The sequence below is a fragment of the Caretta caretta genome, chromosome 18 (genome assembly GCF_965140235.1).
Source record: "Caretta caretta isolate rCarCar2 chromosome 18, rCarCar1.hap1, whole genome shotgun sequence".
NCBI lineage: Eukaryota > Metazoa > Chordata > Testudines > Cheloniidae > Caretta > Caretta caretta.
In genome coordinates, this window is record NC_134223.1 from 21,011,318 (window position 1) to 21,032,489 (window position 21,172).

Here is a 21,172-nt window from a genome sequence, read left to right on the forward strand (position 1 = left end):
CTCAGGCTCTTGGAGGGCTCCTGCAGTGTGAGATGGGGGTGTATGAATGTGTGTCTGGAATGGCACCTCTCGCCCAAGCTGAGAGAACTCGTTGCTGGTGCCTGCAGTCCAGGGGGCCCTAGACCAGCTCAGTCCTTGTGGGCAGAGAGCCTGCTGTGGCTAGCACAGACCCAACTAGGAGCAGCTGCAGGGCAAGATGAACATGATTTCAAACAGGAAGGAGTGGGCCTGGTTTGAGCATGATTTGAGGGGATGGTGTGTAAGGATTGGGTGACACGCGTTCTCAGCACCTCCGGTGATTCGTTTTGTTCACCTTTATAACCAGAACCGGGCAAGCTCCGTGGAATTGGCGGGTCTGTGAGCCCCATAAAATATTTTTTGAGTTCACAAAACCAGTCTCTGTTAATGCACCTTTTCTCTATCATTTAAACACATTCCCCGCCTCCCCACCCTCCTGAGGAGAAGTTAATAAAAACTGCTGATTCCAGGACTGAGTTTAACCCTTCTCTTCTTGCTTCAGGGAGCTCTAGATATGGATATAGATCAGAGGTGGGCCAACTACGGCCCCCCGGGACCATTCTGCCCGACCCCTGAGCTCCTGGCCCGGGAGGCTTGCCCCAGCCCCTCCCCCGCTGTTCCCCTTCCCCCGCAGCCTCAGCTCACTGCGCCGGTGGCGCGATGCTCTGGGCGGTGGGGCTGCGAGCTCCTGGAGCAGCACAGCTGCCCAGCCTGGCCTGACCCGGTGCTCTGCGCTGCACGGTGCATGGCTGGCTCCAGCCGGGTGGCCCGGCTGCCTGTCCTGGTGCAGCTGCCCCCCAGCCACCGGTGCTCCAGGCAGCGCGGTAAGGGGGCAGGGAGCAGGGGAGGGGGGTTGGATAGAGGGCAGGGGAGTTTGGGGGGTGGTCAGGGGGGCCGGGGGTGTGGATAGAGGTCGGGGCGGTCATAGGGTGGGGAACAGGGGGGTTGAATGGGGGCAGGAGTTCTGCGGGCGGTCAGTGGTTGGATGGGGCAGGGGTTTGCAGTCAGGAAGGAGAGGGGGGTTTGGATGGGGTGGCGGAGGGCAGTTAGGGGCAGAGGGTCCGGGGCCATCAGGGAACAGGGTGGGTTGGATGGGGCAGGAGTCCCAGGGGGGCCGTCAGGGGGCGAGAAACGGGGGGGGGGCAGATAGGGGGCGAGGGCCAGGCCACACCTGGCTGGGGGGGCACAGCCTGCCCTAACCGGCCCTCCGTACAATTTCTGAAACCCGATGTGGCCCTCAGGTAAAAAAGTTTGCCCGCCCCTGATATAGATAGATGTATCTCCCTGCAGCAAGATATAGCTATATAGATGTTAATGTAATTTTAATTTAAAATGTGTCTTCTGTCGATAGCACTATTGCATTCTATTGTGCACTGTTAAAGAAACAATGGCTCGAGGTAGAGGGACTATCAAGTTACACATCAGTCTGCAGGGTTTGATTTTATTACAAACCACAACAATACAGCCATCAAGGGGGGGAAAAATCCTATTGATTGATTTATAACTTGCTGATCCAGCTGTCCCCAGACATTATTCCATGTATAATTTTTCATTATGTGCATGACAACTGATTCTCAGCCACATTAAGACACAGTGTGCAATCACGGAGGAGTACAAAGGACCACTAAATATGTTGGAGTTATAATGCCTGACAGTAAAACTCTGAGGGAAACCAGAAGTGGCTGTGCGGGCACGGGACACTCCTGGAAATGGAATTTAGTTATTTACTTGTTATAAGGAATATTATTAAACAGCAGTAACTGAGAGGCAGCGGGGACAACTGGGGTCTGCAGCTGGCTGCATTACTACCCTTGGACAAATCACTTCACTTCTGCGTGTCTGTTCCCCCTCTCATCCTTTGTCTTTTAGACTGCCTTCGGGCCCAGGATTGACTTGTGCTGTGGGTATGCACAGGACCCCACGATAAGGCCTCCATTTCAGTTGGGGCCCGGGCACTAATATAGTAATAATGGAACAGTAGGACCAACAGGACAACCTAGTCACCTTCACCAGCACCTAGTAGGAATGGTCAAGAGATAGACCATGGCTGCAGTGTCCACAGAGGGATGAGTTCGTCTGATGTACCCTAGGAACTTTTCTTTCCGGAGATTCTCTTGAAAGCATCTCCACCTATTTCCCTCCAACAAAGCTGACACAGCCATTGTGTAGCTCTGCATATTAGAGTAGGTTGAGATTAAGGCCCAGGTGGGTAGTGTAGTACTTGGTTGCACTGAGCCTGGCTAGCCCTTGGTCTCTGTCAGCCCCCCATGGTGAAGTTAGTGAATCTGGATGTGGTGTCTTGTTTAGATCTTGAGGTCTGTGTCTTCCCCCACTTCCCCTCCCCTCCTGCGCCCCTGACCGTGGCTCTGTGGGAGTACGGGCAGTTCCTTATGGCAGGGAGTTTCTGCCGTGGTGAGCAGTGTGCCTGAATAAACCTCCTCCCAACGTTGTCTAAACCTGAATCTGCAGCATAGGTTCCTCTGCTGACACGGTGCACAAAAAGCCTTGAGCTGGAAGGAGGAACTTGGTGTCCATTAATGCTTCTGGCGGCCATCGCTTTGCGTTTACCCAAATCTTCCCAAATGATGATGCTGCAGTGGCCATCGGCTCATTAACAGCAAACTCCGCAGGATGTTTCTCCTGAAAAACTCTCCGTATTTCATTCATGTCCATGTGACTAGATTTTTGGTAGATCTGCTTCTAAATGTGAAGCGTACATTCAAAGGAGGCGAAGCATTAGCCTGCTGTCTCTCGTGCCGGGTTACCGAGGCGGCCAGGTATCTTCAAAACAAAGAGGTCTGACAAGAGTTGCTGACAGAATAGTGAACCATCAATGAGCCTCTGTGTCACAGTTCCCTTCCAGATGCCTAGCAGGGTACTCATCAGCGGTGGCTGCATCCTATGGTTCTAAGCTCTGATGAGTACTTCTGCTCTCTGTCATATCTAACAAGCCAACTTTTGGGGTGGGGGGAAGTATCCAGTCCATCGCAAGCTATTATTACCCAAGCACTTGGCAGTGAAAGTGTTGGTGAATCCGGCTTGTTAAAGGTGACCTTGGTTTTATTATATTAAACTGTCAGAGTTCACATTTCTGAGTGTTTGATTTATACTTGGCATGCATCTTGGCAGAGAAGTCTGCACCACTTCTTAAAAAGATGTCACTTCTCACTGATGTTTTCTACATGCTATGAACAGCTTCGATATTTTATCCCTTCACTGCAATGTTGAGTAAAAGTCCACCTCCTCCAGGAGGCTGCCAGATGGAAGGTGAGGCTGCTGCAGTTTAAACTTGAGTAATGAAAAATAAATAACAATAGTGAGTAGTGCACATGGGACACCGGTGCTCAGTTCAGCAAAGTATAAATATGGAGGCAGACAGATACGTGGATAGACAGACTCTGGAGGGCCAGAGCCTCATCAGATGTAAATCAGCATCCTTCCATTCACTGCTGTGGAGTTATGCCTATTTACACCAGCAGAAGATCTGTTTCTGAGTCTTTAGTGCACATAGGTCATCTTGAGTCTCCAGGCTAAAACAGTGGAAGAGAGGAGGATGTATCTATCAGAGGGGCCTTTGGAAATGTGGCTCTCTACAGTTGAGAGGTAAGTGAGTAATCCCATTGACTTCCTAGGTAAGAACTAATTAGTGTGAATAAGGGTTGCGGAATCTGGAAGTAAAGAAGCTACATAATGGCTGTTCTCTGTTGTGACATTTCTCTTCCTGAGTGACGTGTGAAGGGTGTTTTCCCTCTGCTCGGAAGCTAACACATGTCACAATTGACTTCACCTGTCAGGTATTGGTCCATGTCTTTCACTCTTCTTCAGGTCAGAAACAAATGTCAGTGACATTTCTGGAAAATTAGCGGTACTTTGAATATGTGCGGGCAACAACTCTGAGTTAAGGTGAAAGCCAGTAGCACATGCGAACATCTCCAGATACTCGTATCTGTGTCTGACTTTCTCTTGGTGGTATATCAATGCCATTATATTGACAGGGGGTCTCAGCCTGTCAATTAGCTTTTAGAGCATGGGTTCATCTCCTGGCTGGTGCGTGTAGGGGCTGTCCCTTTCAGGCTGAGCTGTCAGCCCCTGACAGGGGAAGATACTAGCAATGTCACGCTAGTAGTAATGAGAGTCATAAATCCTGATGAGACACATTGATAAACAGGAAAAAAGGGGGGGGGTGAATTTAAAGGAGAACTGAAGGCTTTATATTTCATAAAAGAGTAAAGCAGTAAATACAGGGCTAGATTGTGACTTGGACTATACAGAATAGAAGGGAATGAGAGCCCCCTTTACATGCCTGTAAGGTCTACCCAGACTTTGTGTCCAGGCATGTAGGAATAAACAGAGCTATGCACCTGCATATTCTCTTCCTAGAGTGGGGAGCAGAGAATGGTTGGAGAGGGGCAAGAAACAGGCAGAGCCTTGGCTGCATCTGACACATGGCCAGCATGGGTGTGGGGAGAAAGTAAAGGTCCTCTTTTGGACGGTCTGTTGTGGAATAATAAGTGTGCTTCACACCAGGGGCTAGTCTGGCATGCCTATTCTGCAATAACCACGCTGATCAATTTCCACATGTAGACAAGCCCTTCCTAACTAGTCAGCCCCCCCGGCCTCTTTCACTACAGACTTTGAAACTCAGACTACTGGAAATTTTGCTTCAGAGTATTTGATTAATGGGCTAGATCCGAAGCTGGGGTAAATTGTCGTAGTAGTACGGTGACTTCAGCTGAAGCTCTAACAATTTACATCAGCTGAGGATCTGCCCATTATACTAGATCTTCTTTCTGAATGTGGTATTTACCCCCAGGGAGCAGGCTGGGAATCCCTTGAAACGGAGCACTTTCTTTCAAGACATGGAAACAATCAAACCAGTGGATTATACACACACATACATTTGCTGCTTTCAGTGCCACACTGGCATTTATTTATTTATTACAAGTATCTTGCACCAGGATAATATTCACTAAAGCTCTAACATCTGTTTGTGAAAGACAGCATCCTTGGGCAGCAGCCAGCAAAATCATTTCATTACAAAATTGCAACTGTAACACACTGCACAAAGCCACAAACCTACTGTACACTGAGATGCTTCTGTTTTCAAACTACTCATTAGGAATGATGCACAAGCCAAAATTATACCCCGTGTAAGGGGAATTAGGAGAAAATGAGCCCATCTGACCTCCTAAGTGATAGCACTTAGTACTGTAATTACTATCTATGGTTAATCCCACTCTCGCTACAAAGCTGTACCGAAGTTTCCGTCTTTCCTCCAGAGGGTATATGTCTTTATGTTTCTTCAGTTCTTCATGCCTAATTCAGGCTGACAAGGAACATAGTTGAGGGGATAGAAAACGAGAAGCCTGGTTTAAAGATTATTTTATATAATGCAAGACAGAAAATTAAGTTGCCACTGTCTGATGGCGGCTCGCTGGCCCTGAGTGAAATGATTTGGGAGGGTGATAGGAGGATAGGTTTTTAGGGGATAGGTGCCAGGAGCCAACACTTCAGTGGGCACTCAGAGGTAGTCTTGTTGGCAGCCTCAAGAGACAGACAGAGACCTGCCTGGGAATGGGGCTGCATTTTCGCTCTGTGTGGCTTGGCCAAGGCCGAGGTATGTTGTGTGGCCACTGTCCTTGCCCTAGCAGTCTTTTGGGAGGGCTTTGATGCCCAAGAGGTCAGTCCAGCACTTTTCAACTAAACCAGCCTCACTGAAAAAAGGTTATTAAAAATCATTATGGATGCAAAATGCTTCGGGCAGGACTGTGATCCTCTGCTATGACTTCAGTAGGGCTGTTTCCCATTCCACTGCAATGAAGGTATCCCCAACTGGCTCTCAAGGACTGTAAGGCATGGGAAGAGGAGCTGGCAGGAGCAGGGAGAGAATTAATATCTCCTGCTGTCCCCCTGAGGGTGGATACATGCAGCAAACTCTGAGACAGGGTGACCTCAGTGGACGAAGCGGGGTGTACAGGGAGAGGATTATTTCCCAGTGCCACCTAACGGTTATTAGGGTTTTTTTCGGGAAGGCAGCAACGATTGGTGGTGTATGTAAACTTCATTCATATTCCCTGTCTAACTGAATTACACACTGTCAGACTCCCACGCTGGTGTCAGGAAGCACCCCTACAGCCTCCTTGTGATGCAGTTATCCCAGAGCCAGACTCAGGATCTCTAGAGGGTTTGAATCCCAGCCAGTCAGTTTCAATTAAAGAAACTCTTTCATTCCCCATGAATTCCAGAATCCCTCCCTGCGCGTCTATGAATGCAGTGCCAAGCCCAGGGCTTAGGCCACTATGTCGCGCTGGACCAGCAGTAAGAACCCGGAAAGGTTGGGCTGAGGAGAGAGAAGCAGAGGCCATGGGAGCCTTGTAGCCCTGTTAGTAAAGACGGGGCAGCAGCAGTGCCCTGAGCCTTTGGAATCTAAAGGGCAGATAGGGAAGAGGCAGGATCTGCAGGGTTGCAGGGACCTGCTGTGCTTTCTTAGGAAGAGGTGGCCAGTGCAGACTCAGGTCCAAGCTCACAGGGACACTGTGAGTTACAGAGCCACTGGGCCATCTTGGGGTCCCCAGCCTGTACACCCTTCTCAGGCTTCGCACTCTTGTGTCATCCCCAAAGAACCTGGGTAGAATTGTAGCCTTGTTGCTGGCTCTGCATTTGCTTCACAGAGCTTGGAAGTCTTGACTTGAGCAGAGCTTGAAGTTTTACAAAGTCATACAACTGCAAGTCGGGTCCTTGCTCGTTATTATCCTGGATTCCTTTTGTTTCCTATCTCTACTCTCTTTTGATTTTTCTTCACAGGTCTGGCAGTCCATCAGATCATAACAATCACAGTGTCCCTCATCATGGTCATAGCTGCTCTGATAACAACTCTCGTCTTAAAGAATTGGTAAGGACCACTGTCAATCTGCTTGGCCTGAGTGTTGGTGCTGTCTCTGGAGTGCGTGGAGGGGTAGACTGGGAATCAGGAGGGAGAGACAGGAATAATGATTCTTTTGAATTGCAAAGAATTCAAAAAATCAGTAAATACTCAGACATCATGGGAATGCGCTCCAAAGAACTGCAGGGAAATTAAAAATAATCTTTGTTTGGGTTGAGATTTTTAAAGAAGGGCCCTCAACTCTCTTTGAAGTCTCAGTCTTTTTGTTTAGAACTTAGAATTTGGAATCATGCCCAGCCTTGCACTATCCAGACATGTTAGCAAGAATGGAAAACAAAACAGCTTTTGCCCACCACATGGGCACATGAAAAAACACCCCTACCACTAATGTATCAGCTCAGTACTGTGGTGAGAGAAAGAGAGATGGCACTCTATGACTACTGCTAGTCAATGCACTCACTCCCCAGAGTCTTATATCAAAATTCAGGTTACATAACTGCATCTCATTTTAAGGCCCCTAAATCTAGGAAGTTTGCATATTGCCAGAGCTAAGGGATTCAGCTTCACTTCATAATACCCCTTGGACTTCACACTGGCAAAGGATGGTACTGCACTCTCTTAGTTTAGGAACTACAAAATGTCTCAACATTGGCATCTTCTGGAGAGGTCAGAGTAATTTACTCTACTGCTCTGGGTTTCCCCGCAAGGGTAAAATGCACCCTGCCCTGAATAGAATGACTTTATTGCTTGTGTGCTGAGTTACTGTCTGAAGCTAAGCTATTCCCTTAAACACAAGACTGGCTCAGCATATAATAATTATATTTTCTGACCTTTTCTACAGCTCTAGGGACTGAATGCATCTTCTGAGCTTCTTGAATGCATCCAGTTTTACATTTGCCATATCCCCTAGAGTGTCCATGCACTCCTCTAGCCTAATTTGCTCTCTTTATTCTTCAACATCAGCTATGCATAGAGTAAAATAGGTTAGTTCTTAGCTTCAGGCATTCCTGCCTTTACCTATTTTCCAAGAGAAATTGTCCTACTTTGAGGTCAGTTTTGCTGGATGTAATAATGCTATTGCACCTGTGGGGAATCTGAAAAAATGCAGCGTAACTCTGCTTCTCTCCTACACAGTTCTGAGGCCTGTAGTCCCCCCCCCCCCCCCCCAGCAACTATTTCTCTAATAGCTTCCAAGCTTATCAGTCATATAGTGTAAATTCCCGCAGGTGATCCCAGTACTCTTCTCAGGTGATTGGATAAAATAAGATATTGATACTAGAAATATATTGAAAAGTCTGATTGAGAGTCAGGAATCCCCGTATTAAACAGGATTGAGAAGGCTCATCTTAGGTTCTGTGTAGTTAGAATATACACCCCTTCTCCACTGAAATGTTTTTGAACAAAAATCACAGTTGGGTATTGTTAGAGTCTTACAAAAATGAAACGGTTGAAAATGTTTGCAATGTTCTTAGAGGAACTGTTTTTGTCAACCCAGTAGCAGAGATGTATACTTCCACATGCCATTAAAATATGTATTATAAGGCAAGAATTTCTCAAATAAAGTGATTTTGGATGCCTCTGTTTCTAGGTGCCCAATTTGTCTTCTTGAAGAGGGCTGGTATTTCTTAGAGCTGGACAAATACTGCAAAACATTCTGGGAGAATATTTACTCAAATTTATAAATGAGTTTGCTTTGGACATGTGGGTGGCTCTCTTCTGTCCGCTTTCTGCAATTCAATTTTCCTGGCATGGATGCTCACAGAAAGAGGATATCAGAGTTTCATGTACCAGCATTTGTAGAAAGCTAATTTTAAATTCACAACAGAAGTGCTTATTAGACCTGGCCAACCTTTTGGATTTCAAAAATTGAAAAAAATTATCAAAATTTCACAATTTGATGACAAAATTGGGAACAAAGAGGAGAATCATGACATTTTTGTCCTCCCCCTTTTTTAAACCAATTTAGCATCAGTTAAATTTTTAAAAAAATATTCAAAAACTCATCAATATTTCAATGAAAAAAACCAGGAAAACATTCAACAAACATTTTTGCCATTTCCCCCCTCTCTTTCCTGACAAACTAGAATGTTATACACACATCAAAACAGAAAACTGAAACAATACGACATGATTTATGTGACCAATCTCAACTAATTAGCACAGGTCAAATAGCAAAACTTGGAGAGAACTGCTTGTGATCGGTCCAGTGTGGGGAAAAAATCTGCCAAAACAAAACATTTTTGGATAATTTCAAATAACAGATAAAATATCAGGAAATCTCACTTTGAGATATTGCTCAAGAGCAAAAAAGAGCCAAAATCCCTGTGGCATTGTGATTTATTTATGCAGCTCTAATCTTTGTCCAATTGTATTTTGAGTCCTTGTATATCCCAAGGAACCAAGGGAGGCAATGTGGTGGAGTAACAAGAGTGGTAGACAGGGAGGTAAGATGTTTGGATCATGAAGCCCTTCATGCCAGAGACTGACTATGTGACTTTGGGCAAGCCATGTAACCACTCTGTGACTCAGTTTTCAGTTGTATGAAATGGGGTTAGTAGTTTACCTCTTTATAAACACTTTGAGATGAATGATTGCTCAATGCAGTGCAAAGTTTATATTATCTGTGTAAATTCACAGTATGGGGAACTGCTTATCTTTAGCAGGTGTCTATTTCAGTTTGAGAAATCAATGGAAACTGTACAGATCGGCATTATGGATGGACGTCTGGATGTACACAAGGGGCCAAAACGATCACTGGTGTAAGTGGTCGTAACTTTGTTAACATCAGTGGAATTGCTCCTGCTTATGCCAGCCATGAATCTAGTTTATAGAGTTATTGGTTAGGATTTTCAAAAACCTCTAACATACATAGGTGTCTAACTCCCCTTGACTTTCAGTGGGGCTTGATTGCCTAATTTCCTCAGGCCCTTTTGAAATTCCCACTTGATATTTATAGCCAGCTTTTTCGAGCCTACAAGTCAGGATCTTAATAAATCCATATTTTACTAAATAAAAGTGCCCAGCCATCTGATGTGCTACTGAAGTCAATGCTCAATGGTTTTGCACATTAAATCATTTCTATTCAGGATTGAGGCAACTAGCTTTTAGCACCTAAGTTTGAAACTTTAGGCTTATTTAGAACAACATAAGAACAGCCAGGCAGCATCAGACCAGGGGTCCATGTCGTCCAGTATTCTGGCTCTAGCAGTGGCCAGTAGCAGATGGTTTGGATGAATGCCCATAATGGACAGTTATGGAATAATGTGCTCTCAAAGGCAAGTTTCTTATTCACCTGCATCAGCTAGCTTGTTTTCCTATGATCTGAAAGAAAAACAATATTCTATCAAGTGTAATATTCCCATTATCCATACAAATGCATCCACTCAAATTCTCTGTTGGTGTAATTCAGTTGAAATGGAATTATGCCAGCAAAGAATTTAGCACCTAATCTTTTTCTGAATTCTACTAAGTTCTTCACCTCAATTATCTCTTTTGGCAATGATGATATTTAAACCTTGGAAAGCCACGGTGGTTGCGGTCATAGGTATGGCTCATCACAAGTCTGAAAATGACCCCTAGTCCTTTTTAAACTTCAGAAATATTTCTAACAATCCTGGGCTCTTCGGGAACTGGAAATACTAGAAATGCAACTATTCTTGGCTGGACTAGGGTGTGGGAGAGATCAGGGATGAAATCCTGATCCCAACCAAGTCAATCTTACCATTGACTTCAGTGGGGCCAGGATTTCACTCCAGGAGTGAAAATACATGAGTGTTTCAGCCACATCGGGGAGAATAGGTAAAAGGCTGGTGGTGAGAGAAGGTTGCTCCAATGGTTGTGCCAATGAAAAATACTGACACTAGCATGTGGGAGGCTAATTTTTCAGTATTTCTAACTCAGCCAAAACCAAAGGGGCTGTATGTCTCACAAGAAAGCTTTTTCTCAGGGGATAGGGAAAACAAAGGAGTTGAGCTAAGCACCCTAATGCTTATCCTGAAACTTTGGCTCTAGAGGTAGCCTAACCTCTAGAGCCCAAGTGTTCCCTATCAGTCTTAAGGATCCCCTTTCCCCCTTTTCTCTCTAGCCCTTCCTCCCGTTATTGTTATATGTAATAACAAATTACTGTACATCTTTCTTTTTTTTATCCTCATGCACCTTCTGGTGCCTGGGGCGTCCACCAGTTTCCACCATTTATTTTGATCTTGTGCTGGTCTGTTTAGGCTTCTGAGTATTGTGCTGATGGATTTGGCTTCTTTCTCTATTGTTCTGCGTAATGTTTCTCTAGGTCTCCATCTTTGAATTGTATGACCATACATATGGTTCTCCAAATTGTCCAGGACATGTAATGTCCATGTAGCAGGTGCCCTGTTTTGTGCCTGTATAGATCTTGAAATACAGTACATTTCTAGAAAGAAGAACATCCCATGTCAAACTCATGAGGTGCAGTAGGTGGAAGGGGATGAAATACAGAATCTCCCCTGTAGACTAATGCACCAATGAGTTATCAGGCATGATTACATGGGGCTTCAGAATCAATGAGTGAACCATATCCAATGTATCTGTAAATGTTCTCTGAGTCCCAGTGCTTCTCTCTCAGACCAATTTCCTGCCATTATTTGTCACAACAGCTTCAAGGACACAAAAGGGTTAAGTTGATTGTTCTTGTTTAAAATCTTTGTGCAAAGAAAGTTCTAACTTCCTGCAAATATGGCTGCACCTCTTATCTCAGTAATTCTTCTGAGAATAAAAGGCTCACATTTAAAATTTAACTTTAAACATAAAAGATAAAATAAAGGGAATTGATTGCTTGATTATGGCTGATCTTTCCAAAGTGCTTGTGAATTGTAATCTAATATTAAATGATGTATAATTAATGGTAGGTAATGTAAGTTCCTCTCTCAAGGGTCACAGTTGTATTTTGGGTTGTGTTTTTTTTTCTTTTCTTTTTTCTTTCTTTTCTTTTTTTTAAATTTAACACCCAGTTGTGTGCAAAGTGGAAACACACGGCGGAACGGCCACCAACGCAAAATCAATCAGCAGGAAGAGAGTTGCCAGAACTTGACAGACTTCACCCCAGCCCGTGTGCCCAGTAACCTGGACATATTCACAGCCTACAATGAAACACTACAGTGCTCCCACGAGTGCGTCAGGACACCAATGCCAGTGTATACAGAGGAGATGTTACACTCGCCCGGTGATTATAAAACAACGTTCAATGGAAACAGGTAAGACAGGCATTGAGCAGTCTCTTACTCTACAGTCTCTCACGCACATTTACATTTAGAGGATTCAAATTTATTTGGGGTTACAAAAAAGCTCCTTAAGCTATTACACTCAAGTTATTATTTTGATATGTAACAGAAATTCCAATTAATAATCAATATTGATAAAATCCAGTAGTGAAGGAAATTGACACCATTGGATTGCAATGGTTCTTTAAGCTATGATGTGCATTTTCCTTCCCAGATTTACCTAGTCAGTTAGAAACATTTGCCAGCTCTGAGTCTAGTTTGGTTAACACCATCTAATATGTAGAACCAGGAATACCAAACTTCTCTGTCTTCAAAATAAGGACAATGATTACTCATGACCTATGTGACCCATAGCCATAGGCCATTGATTATTTCTAATGCCTGTAAAATGGCAATTTTAAGTACTGCTTTTATCCTTGCAATGCCAGCTAGGCTCACCTAGAACACATCTTGTTAAGCTGTGCTGTTGTGTAGTACCACACATTTTTCAACTCCCCTCTACCACTTCCAGCAAGGAAATTTACCTCAAATCTATCTTCCAGAATTTCTATGCTGCTTTTTAAGTAGCATCTGTCAAGCTGTTCAGATTTAAGTGACAATGTGATTAACACAAGAATAGGCTGCATGAATCCATTTTGTCTGGTATGAAATAATGATACATTAATAAGGGGGAGTTGACAGAATATGGAATTAAAGATTTGAGCCATCCTTCTATATGTCTGTTGTCTGTGTGGAAAGTGAGGCTGATCGGAGAACTTGGTAAGTTACCTTTACCCACAAAGAAATACTAAAAATGTTAGCCTTCTAATAAAGGGTTAATTGCATGGGGTGCTGGGTATGTTGCTAGTTTTGTTTGTGTTTTTAGGAGGAGGATTTTCACTATTGATTGGTGCAGAGATTTTCCAGAATTGCTCCGCACAGTAAATGTATGTTTGCTGTCAAAGCTAGAAAACAATGTATTGGAAGTGAAAAAATAATAATTCACCCCACCCCCAAGCCTTCTTCAAATGTATAACCATGTTGAACTCTAAGGAATATTTATTATAAAGTCCTTTATCCTAAGTGCATGAAGAGCAGAAGTCTAAAAGCAAACAATGATAATAAACATATTTTTAAATATCTTTGTGTGTGTGTGCGTGGAATTTTGCTAGCTGTCATATTCTGGGATTTCCTCCGATCTTGGGAGGCAGAGAATTGGCAAGGATTTTCAAACCATTTCATTGAGTGTATGTATATGTTAATTCTCACATGAACCCCAGCCACCAATGCTGGGGCACAAAGCGGGGAGATTTTTGTTCTGTTTTCCTGTCCTGTCTCTGCATGGTACTGAGCATAGTCCGTGTCTATTGTTTGCGCTGCTATTAATGCCATCCATTGGTATATGAGCATTGGTTGGAAAGGGTTCATTGCTTTTTTGTCTTAAGGTAATGCTTTGTTGGAATATATTGGCCTCCACATTTTTTGCTGAAGCTTGGTTCAGTCTGAGCAGTCACATTATAAGTCACTAACAGTGGCAAAGTCATATGTTCTCCCAGCAATAAACCAGCTGTCCCCCTTATGTACTGCATTTTTCCAGGTGACCAATCTCTATTTGTCATTGCAGTGTTGGGGCGACAATCATGCACTGCAGCTGGGAGAAACAGGAAAGTAGCTCAGGAGAAAAGGAAAGAGGAAAAAAATACTTAAAAAACACAGAGATACTGTAACTCATCTTTGGACTGTCTAAGACCCCCCAGATTTGCATCCTTAATTGGCTTAAGAGTTACCTTATTTCAATATTTTCCATTTCCATTGAAAACACATGGCATTAAATTTCATCTTCTTTGTACAACCCTCAATTGCCAAGGCCAATAAGCCCATTCAAAGCATTATTTTAGAGAATTTTTTTCCTCTTAAAAAAAAAGAAACGGAAACGCTAATTTTGGCAGCAGGCCGGATGAGGCTTGCTCGTTGTGTGTTACGTACCAGCACGTGCAAGCCCATTTTTCTGCTCGCTGCAGACCCTCTTCTTCTGATCGGCATCTAATTCCTGTGGCCTTTGTGTCTGAGAAATGGTTTGAAATCTCCTGCTGACTGGCCGAAGTCTGTTTTACTTCCTGGGGGCAGGGCAGACGCCATGTGTCTATTTCCTGGTACGTACCACTCTTACAAATTTTTTTTCAACCACTCCACCTCACATAACTATGAACATTTCTGTGCATAGCGAGGTCTCCTTCACCATTGTATTCCCTGTGTAATGCTTACCAGCTAGCTGATCCTTTTTTTTAAACATTTGACTTGACCTAGGTGCCCCGAGCAGGGGATGATAAATGTCTTCTAAGATAAAAGGGGGACTTGGTACCAAAATGGCTTTTCCGTTTGGTGAATTAGAAGTGGGCAGGAACTAAAATTCAAGACCCATTCACCCTGGATTTCATGGAGTGATGGCCTCTCACTCTTTAGAGGGCCAAACTAGATCACCCAGATGAGAGCACACTTAAACTTTTGAGAAAGTTCACCTCTGGATCCAGACCTTGAGTCCCATGCGGGAACATCTCTAGAACTGGTTTGCTTTCAGCAAATGTTGTGAACATCAGTGCTATTAAATGGCCTCCTTTTGTGATTAACTTTTTGTTGCATGATGGAACTCCAGAGCCTGCATGTATTCTGTGCGTAGTCGGTTGATAACCTAGAGCTCACGTGGCTGGGATTCTGGAGTAAGTGACCTTTTCATGCTTCCACTGCAAGAGTAGCAACAAACCCCTTCTTTACCTTGCAGGAAACCATATCTGCCATCCCTTAGGCTGTCTGGGGAGTCTCCAGACCTTGGGGGCTGATACACCCACACTAGTATAAAAAACATTGTTTTGCAGATCTCTCCCTCTCTCTTTTTGTTGTTTTTTTTTGTTTTGTTTTTAGCTTGTGCCATTTCCTCCTCCTTTTCTTTCTTTGGAAGGTGGCATTGCAGATAGCAGTGGGAGGAAAAGCAATTAGGATTAACTATGTGGCATTTTACTGTAGGGCAGCACTACCAGTTTGAGCCATGCGCTCAGGCAAATTAATTGGTCAGTTCCAAATCCCTGCTGTAATGAATCACATATTCACTCTAAATGAAATTTCCAACCTTCCCTAACTGTGACTTGCTCGAAATAACCTTTTTAACTTGATGCTCAGTTTTTGAACACAGAAATGTAATTAGATTAGAATGGAAAGAGAATAAAAAGTTAATAGTCTCTGCTGTGACTTGCTATGGTTTTGTCTGGGCAGGCAAGGTGAAATGTGCCCGTCTAGCTAAGTGCATTGATTAGGACGGGATATACAAGACGGCAAATATTTTATCAGGATTTGCATCACAGTCTTCCTTCTTTGTCTGCAATGCTATAACGATCATGCTGATTAAAGCTACAAATGACACTCCTTTTGTAGCTGAAAATGAACATGGCAACCAAGAACCTGGTTTATGGCTGGAGGAGTTTCATTTTTGTTGTGGTAAAATCTCTGTACCAATCAGAGCCAGACGGATGCAGGACTTTGCCGTTACATTAGAAAGACAATATGATAAACCCACTGCACCTTGTAAGCTATCACACACACCCATGACATGAGTGGGGCTCAGGTCAGTAGTAGGAAAAAGTTCTTTCCCCACATGTACAAAAATTCCTCTGTAGGGGGTGCAGGAGATAAACGGGGACTGGCCAAGCCCCCGCTTCACTAACGAGGGGGATGTGTGTCAAAATATAAAGCTCTGAATCCCGGGATGCATCGATGCCCCAAGCACCTTCTTTTCCAAAGCAGGTGTTGGCTCATGCTGCAGGATATTCCTGGAGGTGTACAGAGAGCACTGGGCACTGCAGTTGGTTTGACCAGGATGGGTTTGACCTCTAGGTCAATTTTGCTGTGTTTAATACCCAAAGCAAGGACGGTTTAGTTCTATGTCCCTTTTTATCCAACCCTCCAAATTCAGTAGGGATAGCAAGAGTCTACAGTTCTGGACTCTTGTCTTTTTTTATTTTTTAAACATTCCAGTAGTGTTGTGACGATTTAATCCCAAACGGCATGTAGGCCAGAGACCCTGCCCCATGTGTGGCCCCACTGGGCTCCGTGGAGCTACTCACAGACATAAGGTTCTGCAGGACTGGGACCTTAACTGGGTCAAACTGAATACTTTAAGGTTCACATGTCACTACCTAGGACAAAGTGTCCTTAGAACAAGGATTGGCTATATGGAGATGTTTAGCTTGGGAATTGTTACTTACCATTCTACTGCGCTGTCACTGGACTGACCCTTCAAAATGCAGTGAGAAATGGTGAGCTTAAGACTGTTTCCCAGCTCCTATTTCTAGGACTGTGAGTGGTGTAAAATGTATTTAGAAGTTCTTGCTGACTTCAGTCTGCAGCCATCTGCTGCAGGTGTGAATATCTTCTTGGCTGGATTTGATAGTACCAGCAAAGCAGCCTGAAGCTGAGTAAGTCACCTTTAACCAGGTGCATCTCAGGAGAGATGGAAAGACTTGCTAGAGAGCGCAAAACCACTTACGTTCAGGGGTTGGATCCTGCATTCCTTTTCCCAGAGCATTTAAACCTCTTTCACTGAAGAGTTTGGGGTGTGTAAGAAAGGCAGGATTGGATTAGCTGTAGCATGACCCAGGCCACTCAACATCCCGTAGTGAAATCATAGAATCATAGAATCATAGAATATAAGGGTTGGAAGGGACCCCAGAAGGTCATCTAGTCCAACCCCCTGCTCAAAGCAGGACCAATTCCCAGTTAAATCATCCCAGCCAGGGCTTTGTCAAGCCTGACCTTAAAAACCTCTAAGGAAGGAGATTCTACCACCTCCCTAGGTAACGCATTCCAGTGTTTCACCACCCTCTTAGTGAAAAAGTTTTTCCTAATATCCAATCTAAACCTCCCCCACTGCAGCTTGAGACCATTACTCCTCGTTCTGTCATCTGATACCATTGAGAACAGTCTAGAGCCATCCTCTTTGGAACCCCCTTTCAGGTAGTTCAGGTAGTATCAAATCCCCCCTCATTCTTCTCTTCTGCAGGCTAAACAATCCCAGCTCCCTCAGCCTCTCCTCATAACTCATGTGTTCCAGACCCCTAATCATTTTTGTTGCCCTTCGCTGGACTCTCTCCAATTTATCCACATCCTTCTTGAAGTGTGGGGCCCAAAACTGGACACAGTACTCCAGATGAGGCCTCACCAATGTCGAATAGAGGGGAACGATCACGTCCCTCGATCTGCTCGCTATGCCCCTACTTATACATCCCAAAATGCCATTGGCCTTCTTGGCAACAAGGGCACACTGCTGACTCATATCCAGCTTCTCGTCCACTGTCACCCCTAGGTCCTTTTCCGCCGAACTGCTGCCTAGCCATTCGGTCCCTAGTCTGTAGCTGTGCATTGGGTTCTTCCGTCCTAAGTGCAGGACCCTGCACTTATCCTTATTGAATCACCCTAAATCACCCTAAATCATAGTTTCATATATGGAACAATATAAATTATATCAGACTGAACATTTCAAGCACCTTTCCTCAAAGGAGCTCAAAGCATTTTACAAGTGTTAATTAATTACACCTCACAGCACTCTTGGTTAGTAGTTATTATCCCAATTCACAGATTTGGAAACTGAGGCACAGAGAGGGTATCTGGCTAGAGAGGGAAATGGTGAAGAGCCAAGAACAGAACACATGGATGGGTCTGCACAGAGCTTTTGTAAATTAACTGAAATCAGGTGAAACTAGTTCTGACTGCAAGTTGAAAGCAGATACTGAATACTAAAAAGACCACCAGCAGTGAAAAATTTGTGAGCAACTCAGAGGCTGAAATATGTTCTCCTTAAACATTAGCTGGATGTGAGTAAGTTAGGACAATGGATAGTAATAGTGATCTGCTTACAGGGGATTTGCAAACCAAAAAGTTTGAAATTTGATGAACAGTTCATCCAGTTCCAATTACAAACCTGGAACACAGGACAAGTTGGTGACCTTCAGAGGTTTGCTAATTTAGGAGGAATTTCTGGGGACCCTGGAACAGACTACGATTTCCAGTGGACAACTTGAAAATGACAGAGATTTTACATGGGTTTGACCTGGAACCAGGCAAAACTTGGCTGATTTGGTTGAATTTCATTTTGATTCTTGGCCTTTGTTCAAAACTGAAATTCAGAGTATCTCTGAGATAGAAACTGAATGGTTTTGCACAAACTCCTGTGAATCAAAATGTGGTGTTTCACCTGGTTCCTGTCCTGAATTCTAGCCTCCTGCTGTGTTTGACTAAACAACCTGGAATGAGATCATATAAAATTCTATAAGGCACATCACTTGCTGACCGAGTTTGCACACAGGGGCCCTTCAGAATGCAATATAAATATTACATACAGATTACAGTGTATTAATTAAATAGCATTTACACAGAGTTATGTAAGTGTTAAGCATTATTATTATATAAATGACTATTCGGGATTCTAAAATGCTAGCAGTATCAGAGGGCTGAAACTGCCCCGTCTTTCACACAGAGTAGGTCGAACTCACAGCACTTCGTGGTACTTCTCTGCTTTGAAACCTGCAGCCTGCTGCTGTGATGCCCTCGTTCTGCCTTACAGCACACATTTTTGCGTTAATATTAACAGATAATGAGTCATCATAAAATATCCAGGCTTGTCTTAGAAAGAATAACAGCATTGCATACACAGACCTGTTACAAGAGATTAAGTATTCTAAAGCATCCAGTTAATTAAGACTTCAGTGCTTTCCATGGGTGAAAGCTGGTATTTCTGTCGTCACCTTCCAGCAAGAGAACTGAATAGATTGCATTCAAAAACATCAAACAAATTACAGACTATGCTTTTTTCTGTTACAGATAAAAAATTGGGGAAGGAGCAAAGGGTAAATTGGGCTCCCATCTCCCTAAGAACAAGTTCTTGATAGTCTTTGACTTTCTCTTTTAGGAGATATTTTTCACTTGGGCAACCAGGGCACAGAGAAAACATAACCCAGAACAAATGTACTGTGCCAGCAACACGCTGTTTGGCTCCAATCCTGCCAGGAGCAGAGCACTCGGGCTGGGCTGAACACAACAGCGCGGCTCCTGTGCCTAAATGCTTTGCTGGATCATGGCAAGCTGATCAGCACCTGGCATGCTGAACCCTTTACTGACCAAGGACATCTGCCAGTAGCTTGTGGTCTTAAACGAAAGAATGAGCGATCTTAAATTAGAAGCATTTAAAAAAACAACTAGAGAATCACCTTCTTATAAGATCAATAGCATTTTCAGAGTTCCAAGGAAAGGTCATTGAGAAACCATCAGGAAGTCGCCCCCAGTGCATGACAAATCGGTTCCTAATACTCAGGTAGAGATCTAAGTCAGTTCTACACCAGAAACTTTTGTCCGTGCAGCACTATCAGTGATTTGTGGTGACATTTTGATACCAGCAGTAGCCCTAGTATAAACACAGTTATACCAGCATAAAATTGCTTTTGCTGGTAGAGCTTATTTTGCTCAGGGCACCGGTATAAATTATGCCAGCAAAAGCAGTAGTTTAGACGCAGTTATACCAGTGTAAGATCATAAGGATAGCCATAGTGGGTCAGACCAATGGTCCATGTGGCCCAGTATCCTGTCTTCCGACAGTGGCTGTTCCCAGAGACTTCACAGGGGATGAACAGAACAGGGCAATTTATTGAGCGAGCCATCCCCTGTCATCCAGTCCCACCTTCTGGCACTCAGAGGTTTAGGGACAACCAGAGCATAGGGTTGCGTCCTTGACTGTCTTGGCTAATTACCATTGATGGACCTTTTATCCTCCATGAATTTATCTGATTCTTACTTGAACCAGTTCTACTTTTGTCCTTCACAACATCCCCTGGCATCAAGTTCCACAGGTGGACTGTGCATTGTGTGAAGAAGTATTTCCCTATGTTTGTTTTAAAGCTACTGCCTATTAATTTCATTGGGTGATGCCTGGTTCTTATGTTATGTGAAGGGGTAGATAACACTTTCTGATTCACTTTCTTCACACCAGTCATGATTTTATAGACCTCGATCGCACCCCCCCTTAATTGTCTCTTTTCTAAACTGAACAGTCCAAGTCTTTTTAATCTCTCCTCATATGGAACTTGTTCCATTCCCCTCATCATTTTTGTTCCCCTTCTCTGTACTTTTTCCAGTTCTAACGTATCTTTTTTGGTAGGGGGTGACCAGAAGTGCAAGTGGTATTCAAAGTGTGGGTTTACCATGGATTTATATTGCGGCACTACAATATTTACTGTCTTATCTATCCCTTTCCTAACGGTTCCTAACACTGTGTTCGCTTTTTTTAACTGCTGCTGCACATTGAGCAGATGTTTTCAGACAACAATTAATGATGACTCCAAGAGCTCTTCTTAAGTGGTAACAGCTAATTTAGACCCCACCATTTTATATGTATAGTTGGGATGATGTTTTCCACTGTGCATTACTTTGCATTTATCAACACTGAATTTCATCTGCCATTTTGTTGCCCAGTCACCCAGTGTTGTGAGATCCCTTTGAAACTTTTCACAGTCAGCTTTGGACTTCACTATCTTTAGTAATTTTATATCGTTTGCAATCTTTGTCACTGTTTACTGCTATTTCCAGATCATTTACATGTTGAACAGCACTGGTCCCAGTACATATCCTTGGGGGACCCTGCTATTTACCTTTTTCCACTGTGCGATGAAATTGCTTTTTTCAGGTATAGCTTATTTTACTCAGAGAACTGGTGTAAACTACACTGGCAAAAGCCTTGTTTTGCTGGTCTAAGTTGCATCTACACTAGGAGAACTTGCTGGAATAGCTTATAATAGTATAGCTATACATTAGAATCATAGAATCATAGAATATCAGGGTTGGAAGGGACCTCAGGAGGTCATCTAGTCCAACCCCCTGCTCAAAAGCAGGACCAATCCCCAATTAAATCATCCCAACCAGGGCTTTGTCAAGCCTGACCTTAAAAACTTCTAAGGAAGGAGATTCCACCACCTCCCTAGGCAACGCATTCCAGTGTTTCACC

The 21,172-nt window shown here is 43.7% G+C and overlaps 1 protein-coding gene across 4 annotated transcripts in view; it reads left to right on the forward strand.

Annotated features, from left to right (window-relative positions):
- The window catches only part of AJAP1 (adherens junctions associated protein 1), a 114,996-nt gene that overhangs the window by 80,697 nt on the left and 13,127 nt on the right, over positions 1-21,172 (forward strand). For 2 of the 4 annotated variants that reach the window (XM_048824851.2, XM_048824853.2), the window contains exons 3-6: positions 6,823-6,910; positions 9,562-9,660; positions 11,884-12,126; positions 14,154-14,285. In XM_048824851.2, coding sequence (XP_048680808.2) covers positions 6,823-6,910; positions 9,562-9,660; positions 11,884-12,126; positions 14,154-14,226 — 503 coding nt within the window. In that variant the 3' untranslated portion in view covers positions 14,227-14,285. The remainder of the gene's footprint in view (positions 1-6,822; positions 6,911-9,561; positions 9,661-11,883; positions 12,127-14,153; positions 14,286-21,172) is intronic. The other 2 variants (XM_048824854.2, XM_048824855.2) reach the window with 2 other exon arrangements.